The sequence below is a fragment of the Uloborus diversus genome, chromosome 6, assembly GCF_026930045.1.
Source record: "Uloborus diversus isolate 005 chromosome 6, Udiv.v.3.1, whole genome shotgun sequence".
In the NCBI taxonomy this organism is placed as follows: domain Eukaryota; kingdom Metazoa; phylum Arthropoda; class Arachnida; order Araneae; family Uloboridae; genus Uloborus; species Uloborus diversus.
The window spans coordinates 106841677-106861544 of record NC_072736.1 but is presented as its reverse complement, the minus strand read 5'-3'; the positions used below and the strand labels follow the sequence as shown (position 1 = coordinate 106861544).

Here is a 19868-nt window from a genome sequence, read left to right as displayed (position 1 = left end):
GTTCGGGCTTGTGGCCCCTTGACTTCTTTTACCCACTATTAAAATCAAGAGCTGAATAGAAAACGTTTTGACTCCATCGAAGCACATGTCAAGGCAGAGCTCTTGCAGATACCTCAAAACAAGACTTAAGGGATGCCTTGTGTTTTGAATAAAGATATTTTTTTGTTTGGACAGATAAAATAGCTGAGGATTGGTATCAGTCTGCAGACCAGCGTTTGAAATCTCTTGTTATTTAGCACATTTACTTGCCCTAATACATAAATATTTTAAAATCTTACACAGAAAATAGAACATTAAAGGTTATCATGAAAACTTTTACCCTTAACAGAATGACATCAAATTACAATAGAATGTGTATTTCTTTGATGTGCATGCATGTGAGATTTTTGTTTGAATGATTTAAAACAAATATTACATTCAAAAGGTCGTTCACCCGTGTGAATCACCATGTGTGTTTGAACATTATATTTGTTAGAGAATGTCTTTAAGCACACAGGGCAGTTAAATGGCGGTTTAAAACTAACATGTGAAGCTATATGATTACGAAGATCTGCAGTCGAAAAAGTGGTATATTTACATACTGGACAATATTTCAACTCTGGTGTTTCTGTTAATTTATTAGGATCTTGGAATATCACAGGATTTTTCGACATCCATCCATTGTTCTGATCAACAACTGTAATTGAAGAAAAAAAAATATGTTTCAAAAATAACAATAAAAAAAGGAAAAGATAAATATACAATACAATTAGTTAGGATGAAATGATTCTAGATTTATGAGAAATTCATGTACACATTATATTGAATTAATCTTGGGCACATACTTAATACCTAACTAATTTCTAATCTAAAACTAAGCAGAGGAAAACACATAACTAACATATAAATAGTAAATATAGTAAAACTACATAAATACAATCAAATCTAAACATTATAATTGACAATGAAGTAATGTAAACAAGCCATTAATTATGTCTTTTTTCTATTGTTTAAAACAAACTTGTATTCAAAATATACAATATTCAATGTACACAATTACAAACACAAAAATAAAAAGGAAATCTACAACTTTGGTTTTTGACATTTAAAAATATGTTTTAGCTTTGAGAGACGTAGAGTTATAGAAACGCTAATTTATTAATTTCTTTTCATAAAAGCCGGAAATCTTAGAGCGTTAGTTAAACAATATTCGCTGCTAAAAATAACAAAAGATTTTTCCTTAAAACATTACAGACAAACTAACGTTTGAAGAAAAGAAAACAAAAACAAAATTTTTGAGAATTGCCAGCTATAGTACCAGTTACTGAAATGATTTCTTGTGAAAGTAAACATTGAAAATAGTTTTGGGAAATTGTAAACAATAATAAGTTTTGTCACATTTGTAAAAATGTAAACTATTATTATTTGAAAAACGAAGCATAAATTTCTAACTTTACGATGCAACGAAACTACTGCCCTGCAGACATAAGTGCTTGTTTGGCAACAAGCTCTCTTTAAAAATGGCAGCGCTCACACGCAATACATGCCTGTCTGCAATAAATCGAGTAAGTTTTTGCGAGTGACTTATTCTCTTTTATCAACCAAACGGTGTTCAGTTCATTGCAGCAACTTTTATACAAGGTATTTTAGGTGGTGGATGTTTGAGTAATATTGCAATCTGTCTCATATGTAATTTAAATACCTCATGAATCATGATGCAACAAATACTTCCTATTTGAAATTAAAATTTTTGTGTCATGTAGATGTAGAAAATATTGTGTATTGATATTGCCTATCGTACTATTTTGACAAATAATGAAACTGAAGTCGTATCTAGTTATTTATCTCAATGAAAAACTCTAAAATGTTATGAATCTTATTTTGTAAGCTATGATTTACCTATCCCCCGCCCCTTTTTAAATAGCCTAACGCTGTGATTTCACTCAAACTCTATGCAAACCAGTTACCTTGTATTTCAGCCCTATAGTAATGTGATTGACCTGCATAGTACTCATGAATTTGTTTCTGTTCAACTAATCTTCATACCTCTAACATTCACAATAGAAATATTCTGGTAATGGTGTCTCTCAGGTTCTCGAAGACTGAGATTTTCTAGTAAAATAGTTATTTTCTAACTCATTATTGTTGTCTTTTTTTTCTGAATACAATATTTTAAATTTAATTTTTGAAATGAGACTAAATTGCTGTCCATAAATGCAGATTCAGCGTGTATTACAAATTATAATTTTGTCTATTCTTGATGCATTTAGTAAATGAAATGCATCATTGACTTTCTTTCTTAGATAAACTGATATCTTTCAATCGGTGGGAGACGAACCTTTTTTATGAGAGAACCGCTTATCATATTAGAATGATTTTTGTGGGCTAACCAAAACAAATTAGATACACATAAAATACACCACCAGCTCAGTCATTCCAGCTAAGGACTGCAGTTTGGTGCTTATTAGCACTCATCACTGAAATTAAATACATTTTAAAAATCTTTCTAAATAACATGGAAAAGGAAAATGCTACTTGCCAAGAATTTTTGTAATTATTATGTAAAATTTATGCCAATTTTAAAATATTTGGTTCTGTATTTGAGTTTTTTTCAATTTCTAAAGTTTAAAATGTAAGAGGTCCGCTTCTTGGGCTATAGCTTCGTGTGCACATCTGTTCTTAAACAATGAAGAATTTTCTGACACCTTGTGAATCTTCATCTGAATCCATTTTACATCAATGTAACATAACATTTTAATGAATAAAGAAAAATCCCACTTTAAATAATCAAGTTTAATTTGTTTATTATAATGCCAAACAAGAATATGCAATATGTGTTGCATTTCGTGTACCCTCATTTCTTGGGTAGATCGTATTATGAAACTAACTTTAATTGTAACAGAGGTTGAAAACATACAGTTAACCCTTGTTTATTGAGGTTAATCCATTCCAAACTCCATCGAGATTAGTGAATATTTGCGAAGTAGGAGCAGAACCGTCCTGTAAGAGATGACACTCTTGCGCGCCCCCACCCTACTTCTAACGCATACAGAAATTATGCTGACGATTAAATACTTCAGTGAACATTAGCTTTCTTTTAAAGCAGCAGGATTATTCGATTGTATCATGTAAGTAGTGCAATGACTTTGAACAGAGCCGATCCTAGGGTGTCGTCCGCCCGTGTGCAAAGAACTAATGTGCATCCCCCCCAAAGAGTAATTTGCATATTTTGACTAATCTTTGACGTCCATAAATATTTCTTCAAATTTCTATATCTTCTAATTTAAAAAAAAAAACAAAAAAAAACCAAGAATTATGAACTTATAAAAAGGAAGAAAAGTTTTATAGTAAGAAACTCCATAGGTGCAATTTATATCTTTGAAGAAAGTATAGATACCAAAATTTACTAGTCGTAAAAACGTATTTTATAGTCTGTCTTTGGTGACATCAGAGAAAGGACGGAGGAGGGGGGATTGCTCCCAGTAAATTATTGAAATTGGCGTACGAAAAATAGTTTTGGTAATCTTTGGTTGTGTTTGGTTTATACTAGCTTGCAAGTTAACTTGTCAGTGACGTCATTAAGCGCGGAGGAAAAACACTGAGTGAAAAGACCGCCTGTAGGTTTGTAAGGAGGATCTCCGATAAGACACCGCACTGGCAGTTGCCTGCTTGGCGAATTAATCCGCTTTGGCATACTTCAACGAGAGTGGAGCACTTGAGCAAAATCGCGCCAAACGCAGAATATCCGGAGATCGCCAACTGTTTGTGAGCTCTGATTGGCTGGTTCGTTCAGTTGCAAATGAATGTATGGATCCGCGCTGCACCGCTCTTAAAATTGAAAATATTTAACGATTCACAGAAATTATGACAAAAAAATGTCCCTTTTGCGTCGGTTTAACTAACTAATCCGATTTCTAAAGCAAAGTGCGTAATTTCCCCCCGATTATCTGGCAAAGCGCAAGGAACTATTTCCTTCACTTGGCCGCAGCTCATTTCTCCATAGCCAAGAAAGCTTGCAATCGAGTATAGTAATGTGGATCGGGTAAATACTCAGCGGGTAGGTAAATATTTTTTGGGTATTTACTCAAGGCCTGGGTAAATACCCAAAAACTGGGTATTTTACAAAAAATTTGCAAAAAGTGACTGGGAATTTAAAAAAAAAATCTAAATATGAAATAATTGGTAAAATTGATACATACATATGTAGTACACAGTTTATAATATTTTTTATTGAAAGACTTGATGAAATTATGAAAGAGACATGTTATGAAACAAAGAATCTTTCTTTTTAATGTCATAATTGGAGAAGTATAAGCAATTCAATGATGAACTTCAGAATTTCAAAATCACAATCTAGGTTAGTCATATCCAAAATGGAAAAAAAAAAAAAAAAAGCAAGAGGCATGTTTGGAAGAATAAACTGAGAAGTTATTAAGACTGCAATGTTATTTATTTATTTTATTGCTGTTCAAGTGATAACGTGGCAAATATAGAAACAGTTTTCACATTAATAAGCAAAAAAAAAATCAAAATATTGTTTTCTGTTGCCTTGCTCATTTGCATTTGCTCCCCGGTACTTCATGATGAAGATTTATTCAAACTATTATTAATAGACGCAATTAGTGATGTAGGGTTGGAAGGTAAATATTTTTTGGGTATTTATCCAAAGGCAGGGTAAATCCTCTAGTAATTGCGCATTTTGCAAAAAGATTTTGGGTGGTATCAAAAAGTGATGATTTTCTTTTTAAAACATAAACCATAAAATGGAAGATTAAAAATATAAAAATTTGTGTAATATAATTTTTTAATTAAAGGCTTGGTGAAATCTTATCAAAAAAAAAAAAACTGTCAGAATTTAGAATGAACTATTCTAAAACTTAAATGGGATGTTTGCTTTTTTTTTTGGTAACAAGTTAAGCTTTTTACTTTTTGTAGAATGACTTTTTATATCTGAAATTTGGCTATCAACATTGAGTAGGCATATCCAATACATTTAATGTGAATATCATATTAGATTGCTAAGTTTTTTCACACAATAATTCTTTAAATATGTGATCAAAATACAATTTTTGGGCAAAAATTTATTGTTTTGTATATGGTTGGTTATATATACATAGTGAAATACATACAGAAAAGTATTTTAATTGAATATAAATTTTTGAAATAAATACCCTGGGTATTTACCCCTAAAAATAAATACCCAGGTATTTTACATCGCTAGTTTGGTTGCAAGAAGAGAAAAGAGTCGGGTATATTCAAGGTGCGTAAAGAAATTTTCGAAATTGACGTCAAATATTGCAATTTTATTAACTTTTTCGAGACTTCAGGGGAAAAGTAATGTTGGAGTTCTCTCCTAAAATTCTTCTAAAATTGAAATCAATTTGAAGCTTTTTTTGCAACCGCAGCTTAGAAAAGATCGGCGCTCTTTCCAAAAATGTTCCGAAACTGAAGTTTTAAACAAGCTGTTTTGGGTTATCTTTGTTAACGTTGCTAGAGGGAGGGAAATTCAATCATCTCCTATCGAAAGTTTTCGAAATTGAAGTTTAAAACGCAAATTTATGCTGTCTTTGGTGATGGTAGGGGACCTGGCGGCTTTCCTCCGGTAATTTCTCGGCACTATTGTTTCAAAAGCCCATTTTTGGCTATATTTGAAAACGATAGGGAAAACGTGAAAATATTTCGAACCGAAATATTTTTCAGAACGAATCCATTCTAGGCTATTTTTGGGAAGGAAGGCTTTTGGGGCTCCCGAGTAGATATTTCTAAAAGCGTAATTTTATGTTATCTTTGGTGACGTTAACAAAACTGGGAAGCTTCAGCGGATCTTTCGGATATTTTTCGATATTAATATCTGAAAAACACAGCTACAGACTTTTGTCCATCTCACTTCGACGACTGATGGGTATATGTCCTAGCCCCGAAAAAATTCACATAAGCCAGACAGTTCTCCAGAATTTTTTAGAAAATCGTATTTTACGCATTGTTTGATAACGATCCAGGGCTTCCAAATGGTCCGCTTTTCCTGCCAAAGTCCGTTTTTTAGGGTAATAGTCCGCTTTAGACCACTTTTTAAAATTTTGGTCCGTTTAGTCCACTTTTATATTGTTTTTACTCAAAAATCAGGTTTTTAATATTTTCATTATATTAAAAGATACTGTGCATTGACGTTTGTTACGCCCGAACATGCGGCCGCTGCGCCGTTTTTCTATTGAACCTGACTTTCTGGTTATTATTTCGCTTCAGATTGACGTCATTACTCCTCCTTCAATCGCTGTAACATGGAAATCTAGCAAATGGAGAGGTTTGGGGAAGGAGTTATGACATCAAATCAAAGCATTTTGCTACCGATATTTCTCACGCCCTTGAAAAAAAATCAAGAATGTTTCATCAGTGCAATTTTCTAAACTTGTGTTCAATATGTAACATCGCGAAAAATTACTTCCTGTGTTTGCGAGTTCAATCTTTTTGCATCTTGATAATATTTTGATGGTTTTGACAATCAGAAGTTGTTTTAACATTCATTAACTAAGATTAGCTTATTTTATGTTTAATTACAATAGATAAACTCCTTTTTTTTTCGGAACCATGGTGACATCAAACTTTCTTGGACTTTGCCGAAAATTGCTTGCTGAGTTTTGAGATTTCAATCTCTTTGCATCTTGTAAATATTTTGATATTTTTGGCAGGGTTGGGTTTTAGACTGTCCAAAACCGGTTTAGGACAGGACAGGTGGTTTTTACCGTCCAAAACTGTCTAAAACTGTCCAAAAGTCTAAAACTGTCCAAAACTATGCTAAAGCTAAAGGGGTGTAATCTAATCAACTCGTATTTACTGCAATATTCGCAATGTATAAATATAGATATTAATCAGGTTTAATTAATGGTATTTAATAAAAAAAAATTTCAAAAATGTTCATTTAAAAAATATTTTACTTAAAAAAATTGCTAACAGCTATTGCGTAAAAACATCCTTATGTAACAGTTGGCAGAGTTATCAAAGGAAATTCAAAACACTACCAAGACAACTAATGTCAGTTCCATTTATAACACAAAGGAATGTTATTAAATGTGCAATATTTAGGGAAAAGAAAAAAAAAAGCTTTTTTTTTAAAAATGGTTTTTGCAAATAAGTTTTACATGATGTTTTAACAAAATTTATTTTTTAAATTATAGATTAAAGAACAAGAAATTGATGACTACACTTATGTTATAGAACCTGTGCTAGTCCTTTTTTAGTCATTATTTTTAATATAATACATTCTGTAACTACAAAAAATTGTAACTAATTGCATTTAAGTCAATTATTGCACTACATTTTGAAATCTTTCCTTTGCACACTTGCATAAATGTCGAAAAATTTGGTTTATGGAGGCAAAAAAACTCCTGCATACAAATTGGAATTTTCAATGAAAAATTTAATTTTTACTTAACTATACTAAAATCAGCTGCATGAATAAGTTACATATAGTATATTTATACTTGAATGTTCACATTAAATGAATATATTTTACAGTCAAAAAAATAATTTCGACACATTTTGTTCTGTTTTTGATATTTTCCCACAAAATATAGTTTCTCAAAAATAGTTTTGGACACTTTTGGGCTCAAGGGGTTTGAACAGGATGGTAAAAACCTTGCCAAACCTGCTTTCATTTGCACACATGCGTAAACATAGGGAAATTTGGTTACTATTATCAAAATAAATAAACTCATGCATGCAAATTGAAATTTTAATAAATAATTCAACTTCTATGTAACTAGATTAAAATCATCTGCATAAATAAGTTGAATGTTCTCATTGAATTAATGTTCAATATAAAACATTTTATTATTTATTTTTGATGTTTTTTTACAGAATACGTTTTTTCTAAAAATAGAGTTTTGGACAGTTTTGGACAGGACGGTAAAAACCAGGGTTTTTACCGTAGTGTCCAAAACCTTGCCAACCCTGATTTTTGGCAATCGGAAGTTATTTTAACATAACACCTCCTTAGATTAGCTTATTTTTCGGTTAATTTTAATAGATAATTAACTTTTTTATTTTTGGAACCATAGCAACATTGAACTTTCTCGCACTTCGCGGAAAGTGCTTGTCGTGTTTGAGATTTCAATCTTTTTGCATCTTGTAAATTATTTGATATTTTTGTCAATCAGAAGTTATTTTGACACACTCCGCCATAGATTAGCTTATTTTTTGTTTGATTTTAATAGATTATAGACTACTTTATTTTTCGAAACCATGGCAACATTGAACTTCTTCGCGGAAAATTGCTTGTGGTGTTTGAGATTTCAATCTTTTTGCATCTTGTTAATATTTTGATATTTTTGACAATCGGAAGTTATTTTGACGTACGCCACCATAGATAAGATTATCTTTTGTTTAATTTTAATAGGACTCGGCCGATTCATCGGCGCCGATGGTTCGACAATTTAGCCATCGGCATCGGCGGCTGATGCTAACTTGCAGGAAACATCGGCCCATTGGCCTTGAAGAACATCGAAAAGCCGATGGAATTGGCCGATGTTTTTGAAAAAAAAAGGACCTTTGTTGTTTTACTTTTCGATACAAAGTAAATTGAGTTACCATTTTCATATAAAATCGTTTACTTAAATTTCAGTATGAATTTCTATTTTAGTCACCCCTGAAAGACTTTTTAATACTGCATTCAGGTACCGAACAAGTTAATTGTTGCGTTGTTTCTTGCAGCCGGATGTACGTATGTACCTCTCATAAGTCATAACTCAAAAATGGTAAGCTGTAGAATGTTAAATTTTCGCATGTGGGGTGTTCGTACGTTCCAGTTGTGCACTTTCCTTTTTGTTTTCGATCGGGTGTTCTAAAAAGCCTATTTACTTATTTTTTGTGGCTATTAATTACTTATTTCAATGCAAAACTAATTTAGCGTCTCAGATAGAGGTGCAGATTAGCGGTCGCCACTCGCCAATTGGCGACCAAAAATTTTCAATGGCTACCAAAGATTTCAGCGCCGATCGCCACCGGGTGACCAAAGGGGAAAAAAAATCCCCCCAAGTTGAAGTTATCGATTGCACTGTGCTTTCGGATCCAGTTTTTCATGCTGTGGTAGTCACTCGTCTAGACGCGAGGTCACTTACTGACCTTCAAGAAAAGTTGAAATGTTGCCCCTCTCCTCGCTGATTCGTTGACCACTTCCCGTTTGCTACACCTACACTGCGTTCGGGGCTTAGAGCATTGTTCGGGAAGGGGGGGGGGGTGAAAACTGAAACCTCCCCGCGGTCCAGCAGACATGATCCCTGAACCCAATCAAGGTCAACACCGCAGCATCTGCAGTGCCTGAGGAGGGGAAACGTAAATACGGCGGCGTAGCTAATTCTAATAACTTTTTAAAAGGTTGAAAATGACGAGTAGAGGTAGCTCAAAGAGAATAAAATTGGATACATCTTCCAAGACTTTATTTCAGTTCTTCAAAACGAAGACAACCAGCATCAAGTCAGTTCATTTTTCATTATTATAGAATTTTTTTTTTTTTTTTGGAAAGATTACTGTAACGTGTGTAACAAACTAAACATGGCACCAAATACATTATTTTTCTGCTGTATAATACGCTATCGATTTAAAAATCAATTTTTAGAAGTACCAAATTACTTTAAAGTGGCCGACTTACACCGGGTGTCATGAAACTTTTCACGACTTGCTTCGCGAAAATCTGCTTCCCTTGTTCCTTTTACATCTTTTGCGAATATTTTAATATAATATAATTTTTTTTCAATCTGAAAATATTTTGACAGATGCAGCGTTAAATTAGCTTATTTAATGTTTAATTTTCATGACTTTTTATTTAGGAAGCCATATTAAATTTGAAATCGTACTTCGTGCGAAAAATTGCACTTCGTGATTTAGATTTCAAACCTTTTACATCTTGTAAATTTTAAAAATCGGAAGTCATTTTGCGCAGGCTAAATTTAATTAGCTTATTTCGTGTTTGATTTTAATGAATGGATTTATTTTTGGATCCATGCTTCCTTTGTAATCGTACTTCGCGGGGAACTGCACCTCGTGGTTGAGTTTTCAATAGCTTTGCATCTTGTTCATTTCTTAATATTTTTGACAAATGAAAGTTATTTTGACGTATACTACCTTAGATTAGCTTGGTCTATGTTCCATTTTAATAAAAGAATTAATTTTTGAAGCCACGCTTCCTTTGTAATCGTACTTTGCGGGGAATTGCTCTTCGTGGTTGAGTTTTCAATCCCTTTGGATCTTGTACAGATTTTAATATTTTTGATAATCGGAAGTTATTTTGGCACAGGCTGCCTTAAATTAGCTTATTTTTATGTTTATTTTAAAGACTTGATTTATTTTTGGAATCGTGCTTTCTTTGTAATCGTACTTCGCGTATAACTATAACCACGTGGTTGAGTTTTAAATCCTTTTGCATCTTATTCATATCTTAATATTTTTGACAGACGAAAGTTATTTAGACAAATGCAACCTTATATTAGTTGTTTTATGTTATATTTTTATAAAAGAATTTATTTTTGAAGCCATGCTTCCTTTGTAACCGCACTTCGCGGGGAGCTGCACCTCGTGGTTGAATTTTCAATCTTTTTGCATCTTGTACAATTGTCTTCATATTTTTGATAAGCAAAAGTTATTTTGATGTGTGCTACCTTAGATTAGCTTGTTTCATGTTCCATTTTAATAAAAGAATTTATTTTTGGAGCCATGCTAACTTTGGAATCGCACTTTGAGGATAATTGCATCTTGTGCTTTAGATTTCCTTTTGCATCTTGTACCAACATATTTTAATTTTTTTGGCAGTCGGAAGTTGTCAGCTTATTTTAAGTTTTATTTTAATAAATAATAAATGCAATTATTTTCGGGAAACGTGCCGACATTGCACACCAGTTTTGCTAATCTTTTTGCATTTTTGAATACTTCAGAAGTTTTGATAATTGAAAGTTATATTTTAATAACTAAAAAGTAATAAATCCTGTTCATATTTATTTTTACAGGCTTTATTTTAATCAATTTAATTTATCCTAAAATATTAAATCTAAAAATATTTTTTTTTTGCTGTTGAATTTGAAATGTATTATTTCTATAAACGATACTAAATGTCGTATGTTGAGAGGCAGATTTCTAGATTAGTGGATAGCTACTTTATTATTAGTTCAATTCTAATTCAGACTTTTAAAATAACCATTTGTTCGCAAACTACAAATATTTTTCTAGTTTGTTTTTATTATGTGGTTTTGAATTTTAAAATTTGGTCCTACAAATTTAAATTTGCAAATATGTTGGCAAGGGGGATTCTATGAAAAGTGAAACCAGTAGGTCAAACAAATATTAGATTTTTAACTTAATGTGTTCCTCCATCCTATTTCAATCCAAATCTTTCTCAGATTTCTTCAATGAGAGAAGGAAAATACTTACCAATCTTCACTGGTACTGATTTTTATTGTGCTAAGATTTTTAATACATAGATATATAAAATATATGTACAGTGAAGCAGAGTTTATAGTTGTTTAAAACTAACACCATTCATAAAATTAGGGATTTTTTTTTCAAGCTTTATCTATTGTTAGGAAGAATTTCGAGCATTAATGTAAGAAATTGATTAAAGACGTTTTGAATGGTGACATAATTCGGAATTCAAAGGGACTTTTGAATTTTTTTTTTTTTGGAAGTGCTGAAGTAGATTCAGAAACTCTTCCGAGGCGTTGTACAGTGGAGTATTTGACTGAAAATCCTGGTCAAAAGTCCAAAATTAAAAATTTACCCGATTTTTATGAAAATTTATTCTATGATAGTTGACTAACTTGTGCATTGATCGGCACCTGTTTTGGAAACTTGAGTTGTACAATTGCTCATAGCCTCGGTAAAAGATGAGATTTCTATAAGAATTTTCGCTTTTTTGTTACGTTTCAGCTTAATTATTAGTTTCAATGTAGATTTTTTTGTGGCTTTATAAATGAATGGAATTGAACCAAATCAATTTTACGGGATAAAGAAATGTCAGAGCTTCGTGCTAATTATAAATCAAAGTAAATATTTTTATATTCTTTATGTGAAAAAAAAAAAGAACTTGATACGTGAGATTTTTAAAGACTTTTCGTCTTAATTTATAACTAGAGAAAGCTTTTTAAATGGGTGTAGGGCTTGGTCGGGCTGTTTTGAAAGTTGCATCGTATTTGGCAAAGTCTCTATTGCTAATTTCAGCAAAAAAATCTTCCGCCTACAACTGCCCTTTTTTTAAATGATTTTTTTTTTAAGTACATAATCCGATCGTTTGTGACAAGTCATGATTTTAAACTGAATTTACCTACAAACATTTAATAAATTTGTAAAAAAGTTATCATAAGTACTACTGAATGAAAAGATCGACATATTTGAGCGCACAAACAACAATAAAATTTCAGACATGAGTTTCAGGGTTACAAGAAACCGCTTCATCAATGTATAAAGATGTAAGCTATGGAATGAGAATCATCCAATTAATTTCGAAACGCTTACCTTTATGTATCGCTAAAGAGATTCATTGCACCCCTAAAACATGTGTTTGCGTTCAATTATGTTAATTTTCTCGTGCGTTAATGAGTTAATAAATTAAATTATTTTGTGATCTCGCTAAAAAAAATTTGCTCTTCCCTAAAATTGAGATAGATTTTAGATAAAATAAATAAATATTTATATTTTTTCAGATCACTGCTGCAAATAATGTGCCGGGGGAGGGGGGATCTTTTCCCCCTTATACGTAGCATAAGAGGGGAAAATCCCCCCCCACACACACACACACACTCGCTAGCGTTAAGAGACAATTGTAATGGTCTCCTTACGGTAGCGAGCTATCTACATTTAAGACATTTTACATACTCATTGTAAAATTGAAGTTATATAAAATTTTAGTTCCAAGTTTTTGTTCGTACATCGTTAGCGGGACACATCAGGCTGTGTAAAACTAAGGACCGACCCAAGGTACAAGTACAATATATACAATTCAAAAACAAAGAGCTTTTGAATATCCATTTTCGAGTGTTTTTACAGCTATAACATCCTAGTTCATTCATTTTTTTTTACAATAGAAAAAAGGTTCTTTGTAACCCCGAAACCCTTGTCTCCAATTCTTTTTGTGCATGCTTAACTCAGGGTTTTAATGATTGAAACCAAACGAGAAGAATAAAATTGATTATTTTTTTGGTTTCAAATTAGTGTTTTGAAAAGATTACTAGGATTTTTTAACCGTTTTATTTGAATTTATTTATTTATTTTTCCTCGAACAGTGCACTTAATTACATATTTTCAAAGGAAAACAGCCATTCGCATCAAACATGTTTACTTTTCACTTGTCTAAGCGTTATTGGCAAGGAGCCAACGGTGGCATCCATTTCGGATCAAGTGAAAATTATTGAAAATTTTTATTTCAACTCATTGAAAAAAAATTCATTATAAATCAGTGAAACAACATAATTTCACCGTTTTCGCTGTTAATAAAGGTAATGTGTTTATATTATTTCCATAAAAAGTTTCAGAGCCATAACATTATTAGAATATTAGATGCAGGAATTTTAGTTTACATTGATTGAATAATTAAAAAATGTCGAAAAAGTGATCTCCCTCTGTAAATTCCTAGAAATTCGGTTAAATTAACTTCAAACAAATCATATTCTCGAAGAAAATTATTTTTCCTATCTAGTGATGCATTGGTTTTTTTCTACGTTCACTAGGATCGTTTTTACAGTCGTAAACATGTAAAAGTCCAAACCGTGGATAAAATATTAAATATTTCATTTTCTAATTCAAATTTAAAAAATCGAGTTTCAAATTGTAACACCAGACCTTTCAGACAACTTGTATATCAAGTTTCGTGTCTATAAGTGGGATAGCTTCGCCGTACAGCGCACAAACGCACAAAAGGGTGTCGCCTTCAGAAGCGTGAAAATTTCAAACTAGTTTTGGCCTGGATTTTCAGTCAAATACTCCACTGTACGTTGGTGGTAGCGGTTCTGTACTATAAAAAGGGGGCCAAAGTTTAGTGTTGTGAATTACTCCAAAATCAGAGGTTGACCCTCCTAACCCACCCTCGTCGTTTCAAGCATTTCTTAAATATTTAATGATAATTTATTTTGGTCAAGAAATGTCATTTTGCATATTTCTTATACTTTTTTCACCTATATATCGTAATGAGCCATCTTTTTTGCATCATTAATAGCGATCGATTTTTTTTCTGTTGTAAGTAACTATTTTTATGTATTTATGTAAAATCAATGAATAAGTTATTTATTTTTGTTTTCATCATATTTTTAATAATATGTTGTAGAAAAGTTTCAAGGATTTTCTATTGTGCATTTTTTTAAATTTCAGAAAATTATTGTTAAATTGAAAAATTTAATTTGAACTTGTTTCTAGATCTTCAAAAAAGATTAAACAATCAAATTGTTCAATATTACATGTGCAAACATCAGATCAAGTAGTATATGTATTCAGTGATTAACTTGGTGTAAATATTGAGTTTGTTTATTTTGGCTGCGTTTTAAGAGCATCGCTCTTTTCATGGCTCTTTTTAATGATCCTATAAATCCCTGACAATCTTATCAATTTATTTCTGTTAGATTTTCTTTTTTTTTTTGCCATCGGCCATCGGCAATCGGCCATTTGGAGGAAAACAATCGGTCATCGGCCATCTTTGAACAATCGGCATCGGCCCAATCGGCCAAAAAATGCCATCGGTCGAGTCCTAAATTTTAATAGATAAACATTCTTATTTTTGGAACCATAGCAGCATTGCACGAACTTGAACTTCGCGAAGAATTGCTTCTTGTGTTTGAGATTTCAATCTTTTTGCATCTGGAACATATTTTGATATTTTTGGCAATCAGAAGTTATTTTGACACACTCCACCATAGATTAGCTTATTTTTTGTTTAATTTTTATGGATAATAAACTTTCTTATTTTTGGAACCATAGCAGCATTCCACTTACTCGAACTTCGCATAGAATTGCTTCTTGTGTTTGAGATTTCAATCTTTTTGCATCTTGTACATATTTTAATATTTTGCGCAATCGAGTGTTATTTTCACATATGCTATCCTAGACTAGCATATTTTATGTTTAATTTTAGTCATGTTTAGTTTTAGAGAATTTTTTTTTTTAGAAATTATGCGAACAGTGAACATACTTCGCGAAAATTTGATTCTCGTGTCCAGATTTCAATCCTTTTGCATCTTATAATTATTTTGATATTTTTGAAAATTGAAAGCTGTTTTGACATGTGCTACCTCAAACTATATTATTTAATTTAACTTCGCGAAGAATCGCTTCTTGTGTTTGAGATTTCAATCTTTTTGCATCTTTTACGTATTTTGATATTTTGCGCAATCGAATGTTATTTTCATATGTGCTATCCTAGACTAGCATATTTTATGTTCAATTTTAGTCATGTTTAGTTTTAGAGATTTTTTTTTTTTTTTTGGAAATTATGCCAACAGTGAACATATACTTCGCGAAAATTTGATTCTCGTGTTCAAGATTTCAATCTTTTTGCATCTTGTAATTATTTTAACATTTTTGAAAATTGGAAGCTGTTTTGACATGTGCTACCTCAAAATATATTTATTTTATTTTATTTTTAAAAACTAAAACTTTGTATCCTTATTTTTTTTTTTTTTAAATACTCATAATGAGTATTTTTAATTTGAAAGTATAGCTCTATGAATCTGAACTTACACATTTATTTATTACATTAAGTTATCCAGTAAAAGGAGGCTCAAATTTACGTTCACTGTTTTTATTGCTTAAGAAGCATTTGTATATTTTTGGGTATGGTGACTTTAATAAAAAATTTTCTTTCTCATTAATTTTTATGTATACTTGAAGACAGTTACAATATTTTTTGGTTCCCGAACAACTAATACCTACATATGAAGAAATGATTTGGATACTTAGCATACTAATAAATGATTTGCAAATCTCTAATATTTTTGAACTTAGTCAGTAACATAGCCAGAAATTGTCTCCTGCTTTGGTGTTTGGTCATAAACTCATATATATATATATATATGTAAACTTATCATATTTAGGCCGGAAATATGTGTAAAAACGAAAGGCTGTGGAGGCAGAGGGGGACCTCCTGACCTCTAAATTATATCTTCTTGTCTTACAGTACCTTACATCAAAATGAATTATCTTTAAACTGGTTGTGTGAAAAATTTTGTAAACTACTATGTGCTTAGGTGTTTACTGTAATAACTGTATCTAAAAGGTCTTTATTAGGTATGCATTGATTATCGGTCACTTAGGTGATTATTTTTAACTAGCCAGTTTTTACCTGTTAATTAGTAGAAAATTTATTTTACAATTAAAGTTGCTCTGTAAGATGGTCAGTTACATGCTTGATTGTCACCCCTCCCCCCATCCAAATGTTTGTGTAAATAATATAATTCAATGGATAAAAAGTTCAGTTGTACAGAAGGTGATAAGGATTTATCATTTATAATCATTGTTATGGTTAATTAATGAATTATCTTCACATATTTAGTGCCAGGCAGCTAATGTGCCTTTTGGTGCTTCCCTGGTTTTAACTATGAATGGTCCTCCCAAGGTTCTCTTTTTAATCCTAACTGGTCCTCTTTGGTCCCCTTTTTGATTCAAAGTGGTCCTCTTTTACCCTTTTCTATGGCTAAAATGTGTTGGGAGCCCTGCGATGGGACAAAGAGCGAGCAGGGTTTCAGTGTGCCCTCACAAACTGTTTTTTGAAACTGAAGTAAATATCAAACTGAGTGGGTGGGATTAGGGGGCTCTCTAAAGATGCTCATTGAGACTGTTTTTGGTAGCAATGTTTGGGAATGGATTTCGGGGCCCTCCATCGCAAAAATTTCAAAAAAGAAATAAGAAAAATGTCATTAAGCAAATTTTGGTGACATTAAGAAGGGCTGTCCTCTGAAAACACATTTTGGATTTTAAAGCCAAAATTTTCAGACTATGTTTAATTAAGTTAAGGTGGAAGGGGTGAATCAGAGATTTAATTGGGTCCTTAAGATCGGTGGTTCAAACAGCGAATTTTTCCGAAATTAAAGTCCTAAAAACGCAATTTTAAGCCTTCTTTAGTCTCATCAAGGAGTTTATAGTATCCTTTTGGATCTTCGTTTTGGAGCCACGTTTAAATTTACTACCCGGGGCAAGAGCCCTGATCTGAAACTGGGCAGTTCATTCGTGATTTTAATTCAAAAAAAATGCTGTAAACGGGAAAAATTACAAAATTTTAGTTCATTATTCATATATGTTTGACTCTCCGGAGAGTCGCAATTTTCCACTGTTTCTCCAAGCATCCGCAATTGTTGAAAACAGAATTTGTTGTTTGAAATGCTTGCGACAGTATCTAATCAGTATAGCTTTTTTTAAATGTAAAGTATAAAATATGTCTTCATTGTTTAGGTCTATAAAAACTTGGGGAGTAAACATTAGTGGCCGCCCTGGGCCCTGATTGCTCCTTTTAGAAGGCACCCTTTCATGCTTCAGGAGGGAGCAATTTCCCTCATCTCCCCTCCCCTGTATCCATGCCTGATTACTGGTTCTGTCACAAATTTTGCAACCAAATGAAGCATGTGTGCAAAGAGTAGATATTAATGGACAACGAACCAACACAATGTTCCCTAACAATCTATTTTTCTTAAACTATACTTACTTTGATAATTGAACATTTAAAATTCAGCAGATTTATTTGACTTATTATAAGTTATCTTGAGAGAAATTCTTGAGGAATTTTGCTTAATTAAAAGAATTATATGATGCGGCCTGCAGCCGCCCTTGTGCGGTGCACACCTGCTAGGATCGTCCCTGGCTTTGAATGAAATATCTTAAACTATTACTGGAAATTATTTTAATGTCTCTCATTTTTGTTACCAAAAGATTGCTTAAATCTCATATTTGATATGTTGTGTCTATTTTTGTGAAAGAATGAGTTGTTTGAAAAAAAAATTGCTTTTTTTCAGTGATCATATTTTTATATATTATTAATTTTATCTAATTCAATCAAATTCTTTTAGGCAAAATTACAAAGGATATTGACTGGTAAATCTACTTCATTATACTTATCAACTCTAGAAAAATGCTGTGCTCACGAGGTATATTTTTAAAAGGTTTTTAAGTGAATTATTTTAAAATGCAATATTCATATTTTCTTTCCTGGTAATTTGTGCTTCAGTTTTGCCTTTTCACTGACTTTTTAATTATGTGAACATTAATTAAAAACCTTGCCTCCCCCCTTTTTTTTGCAACATATCTGCTTTTAGTGCAAACCTGGTCACATGATTTTCCACCTGGACTCTTTGCATGCCACTCTGAGACAGTTTTTTTTTATTTTTTATTTTTAATACTCTAATATTGGATGTACTTGCAAAAGTCTGATCCTTCTCCCCTTTCAAAGAAAAAAAATAGAGTCTCGGAAATACACCTAAGACTTCCTTTAATCTAAGCAAAGAGTAAATTAGAGAAAAAAAATTATTTCGAATTGAATTCATGAAGATGATATTGCCAGGGGCCAATCCAGGATTTTTTCTGATTACCTCGTTCATTATTTTTGTGAAAGTTTTTTTTATCAGCGTTAGATTTGTGATTTTTTGAAGACATATTGTAATTTTTGTTAAAGAAAATTAGAGCAACTTAAACGTTAGTTTGAGAAGTGCAAATGTCATCTACTATTACTGCAGACCCTCCGCGGGAGGGCGCTGCGCCCAACTTGCCCTTTGATTCTTAGAACGCGCCCAACTTGCCGTTTTATCGGTAAAATGGCGCCCTAATTTCCTTTTTGTTCATGAATTGGCATCCTTTGGATTTAAGATTTTTATTAGAAAAAGGAAGGAGCCAGTGTCCTTTTCCATTGTTTTCCTACAATGACTTTCTTCTAAGTGAAAATAGCGACATCCGCCCCTCCCCCTCGCCTCCCAACTAGGATTGCCATTGAGCTGACTATCAGAAAAGCATGCCTTCCATTATCAGTTACCACAAGGGATAAAAAGTGGCCTCCTGGGCATTGTAGAGACTTAACAATGTTCTTCTAAGGACCTTTCACTTTTGGGAACACTACTGATAAGCCACTGCTGAATTCCCAGAATCATTTCCTTGCTCCTTGCTACAGGCTTTGCATCACCCTTTATTTAATAATGGAGGGCTGTAGCGAAGAATACAGGCTGTCATCCTTCCTCCTTATCGCTTCATGACAAGGGAAGTGTTTCTTTGTCCAATTGACATGTACCTGTATGTTAAGAAAATTCTACTTCTCTTCCAGCCAGATAAACGTTAAGTTAGCCCTGCACTTTATAATCGTTCAATCAAATTCATATTTTTAATCGCGCTTTTCCATTTTGAATTAGAATCAAGTAGGTGCAGTGAAGCGCCACAAATCCACCGACCCAAAATCCGCGCCATTTTTTTTTTCCGTTTTTTTTTTTCCTGCGCTGCGAATTTAATCTTTTTTAAAATTTTATTTCAGTCTAAAATAATCAAAATCACGATTATTTGCTGAAACAGCTGTTTTAGCGGATAATATGTTCTGTTTTATTATTATGCATTATACGCACGCCGATAATTTTTTGGTCCGAAAAATACATTTGTATTTTTGCTCAGTTTTCTTCATATTGTGTACTACTCAAAAAATAATAAGAAATATCGAAAACTGAAAGCAGATGCTAAAAGATTGCTGCAGATTAAAGGCAAAACGCTATTATTTCGCGTGACACGTGGCATCAAAGAAACACAAAAATACAAAGAATTGAGCATATAAAAGTCGAATGTGGATGATTTTGGACATTTCAAATGAAAACAAATGAATTTTAGCTATTGAAAATAAATACTAAGTGCTTTCAAACTGGTGCTGTTTATTGGTTTTTAATTCCTTATGGTGGTGGTTACTC

At 32.2% G+C, this 19868-nt stretch overlaps 1 protein-coding gene across 1 annotated transcript in view; it reads left to right on the top strand.

Annotated features, from left to right (window-relative positions):
- Nucleotides 1-1498: 1498 nt before the first annotated feature.
- LOC129223877 (mitochondrial import inner membrane translocase subunit TIM44-like) overlaps nucleotides 1499-19868 on the top strand; it is a 57679-nt gene continuing 39309 nt past the window's right edge. Inside the window, exons 1-2 of the mRNA XM_054858248.1 lie at nucleotides 1499-1544; nucleotides 18003-18080. Coding sequence (XP_054714223.1) covers nucleotides 1500-1544; nucleotides 18003-18080 — 123 coding nt within the window. The 5' untranslated portion in view covers nucleotide 1499. The remainder of the gene's footprint in view (nucleotides 1545-18002; nucleotides 18081-19868) is intronic.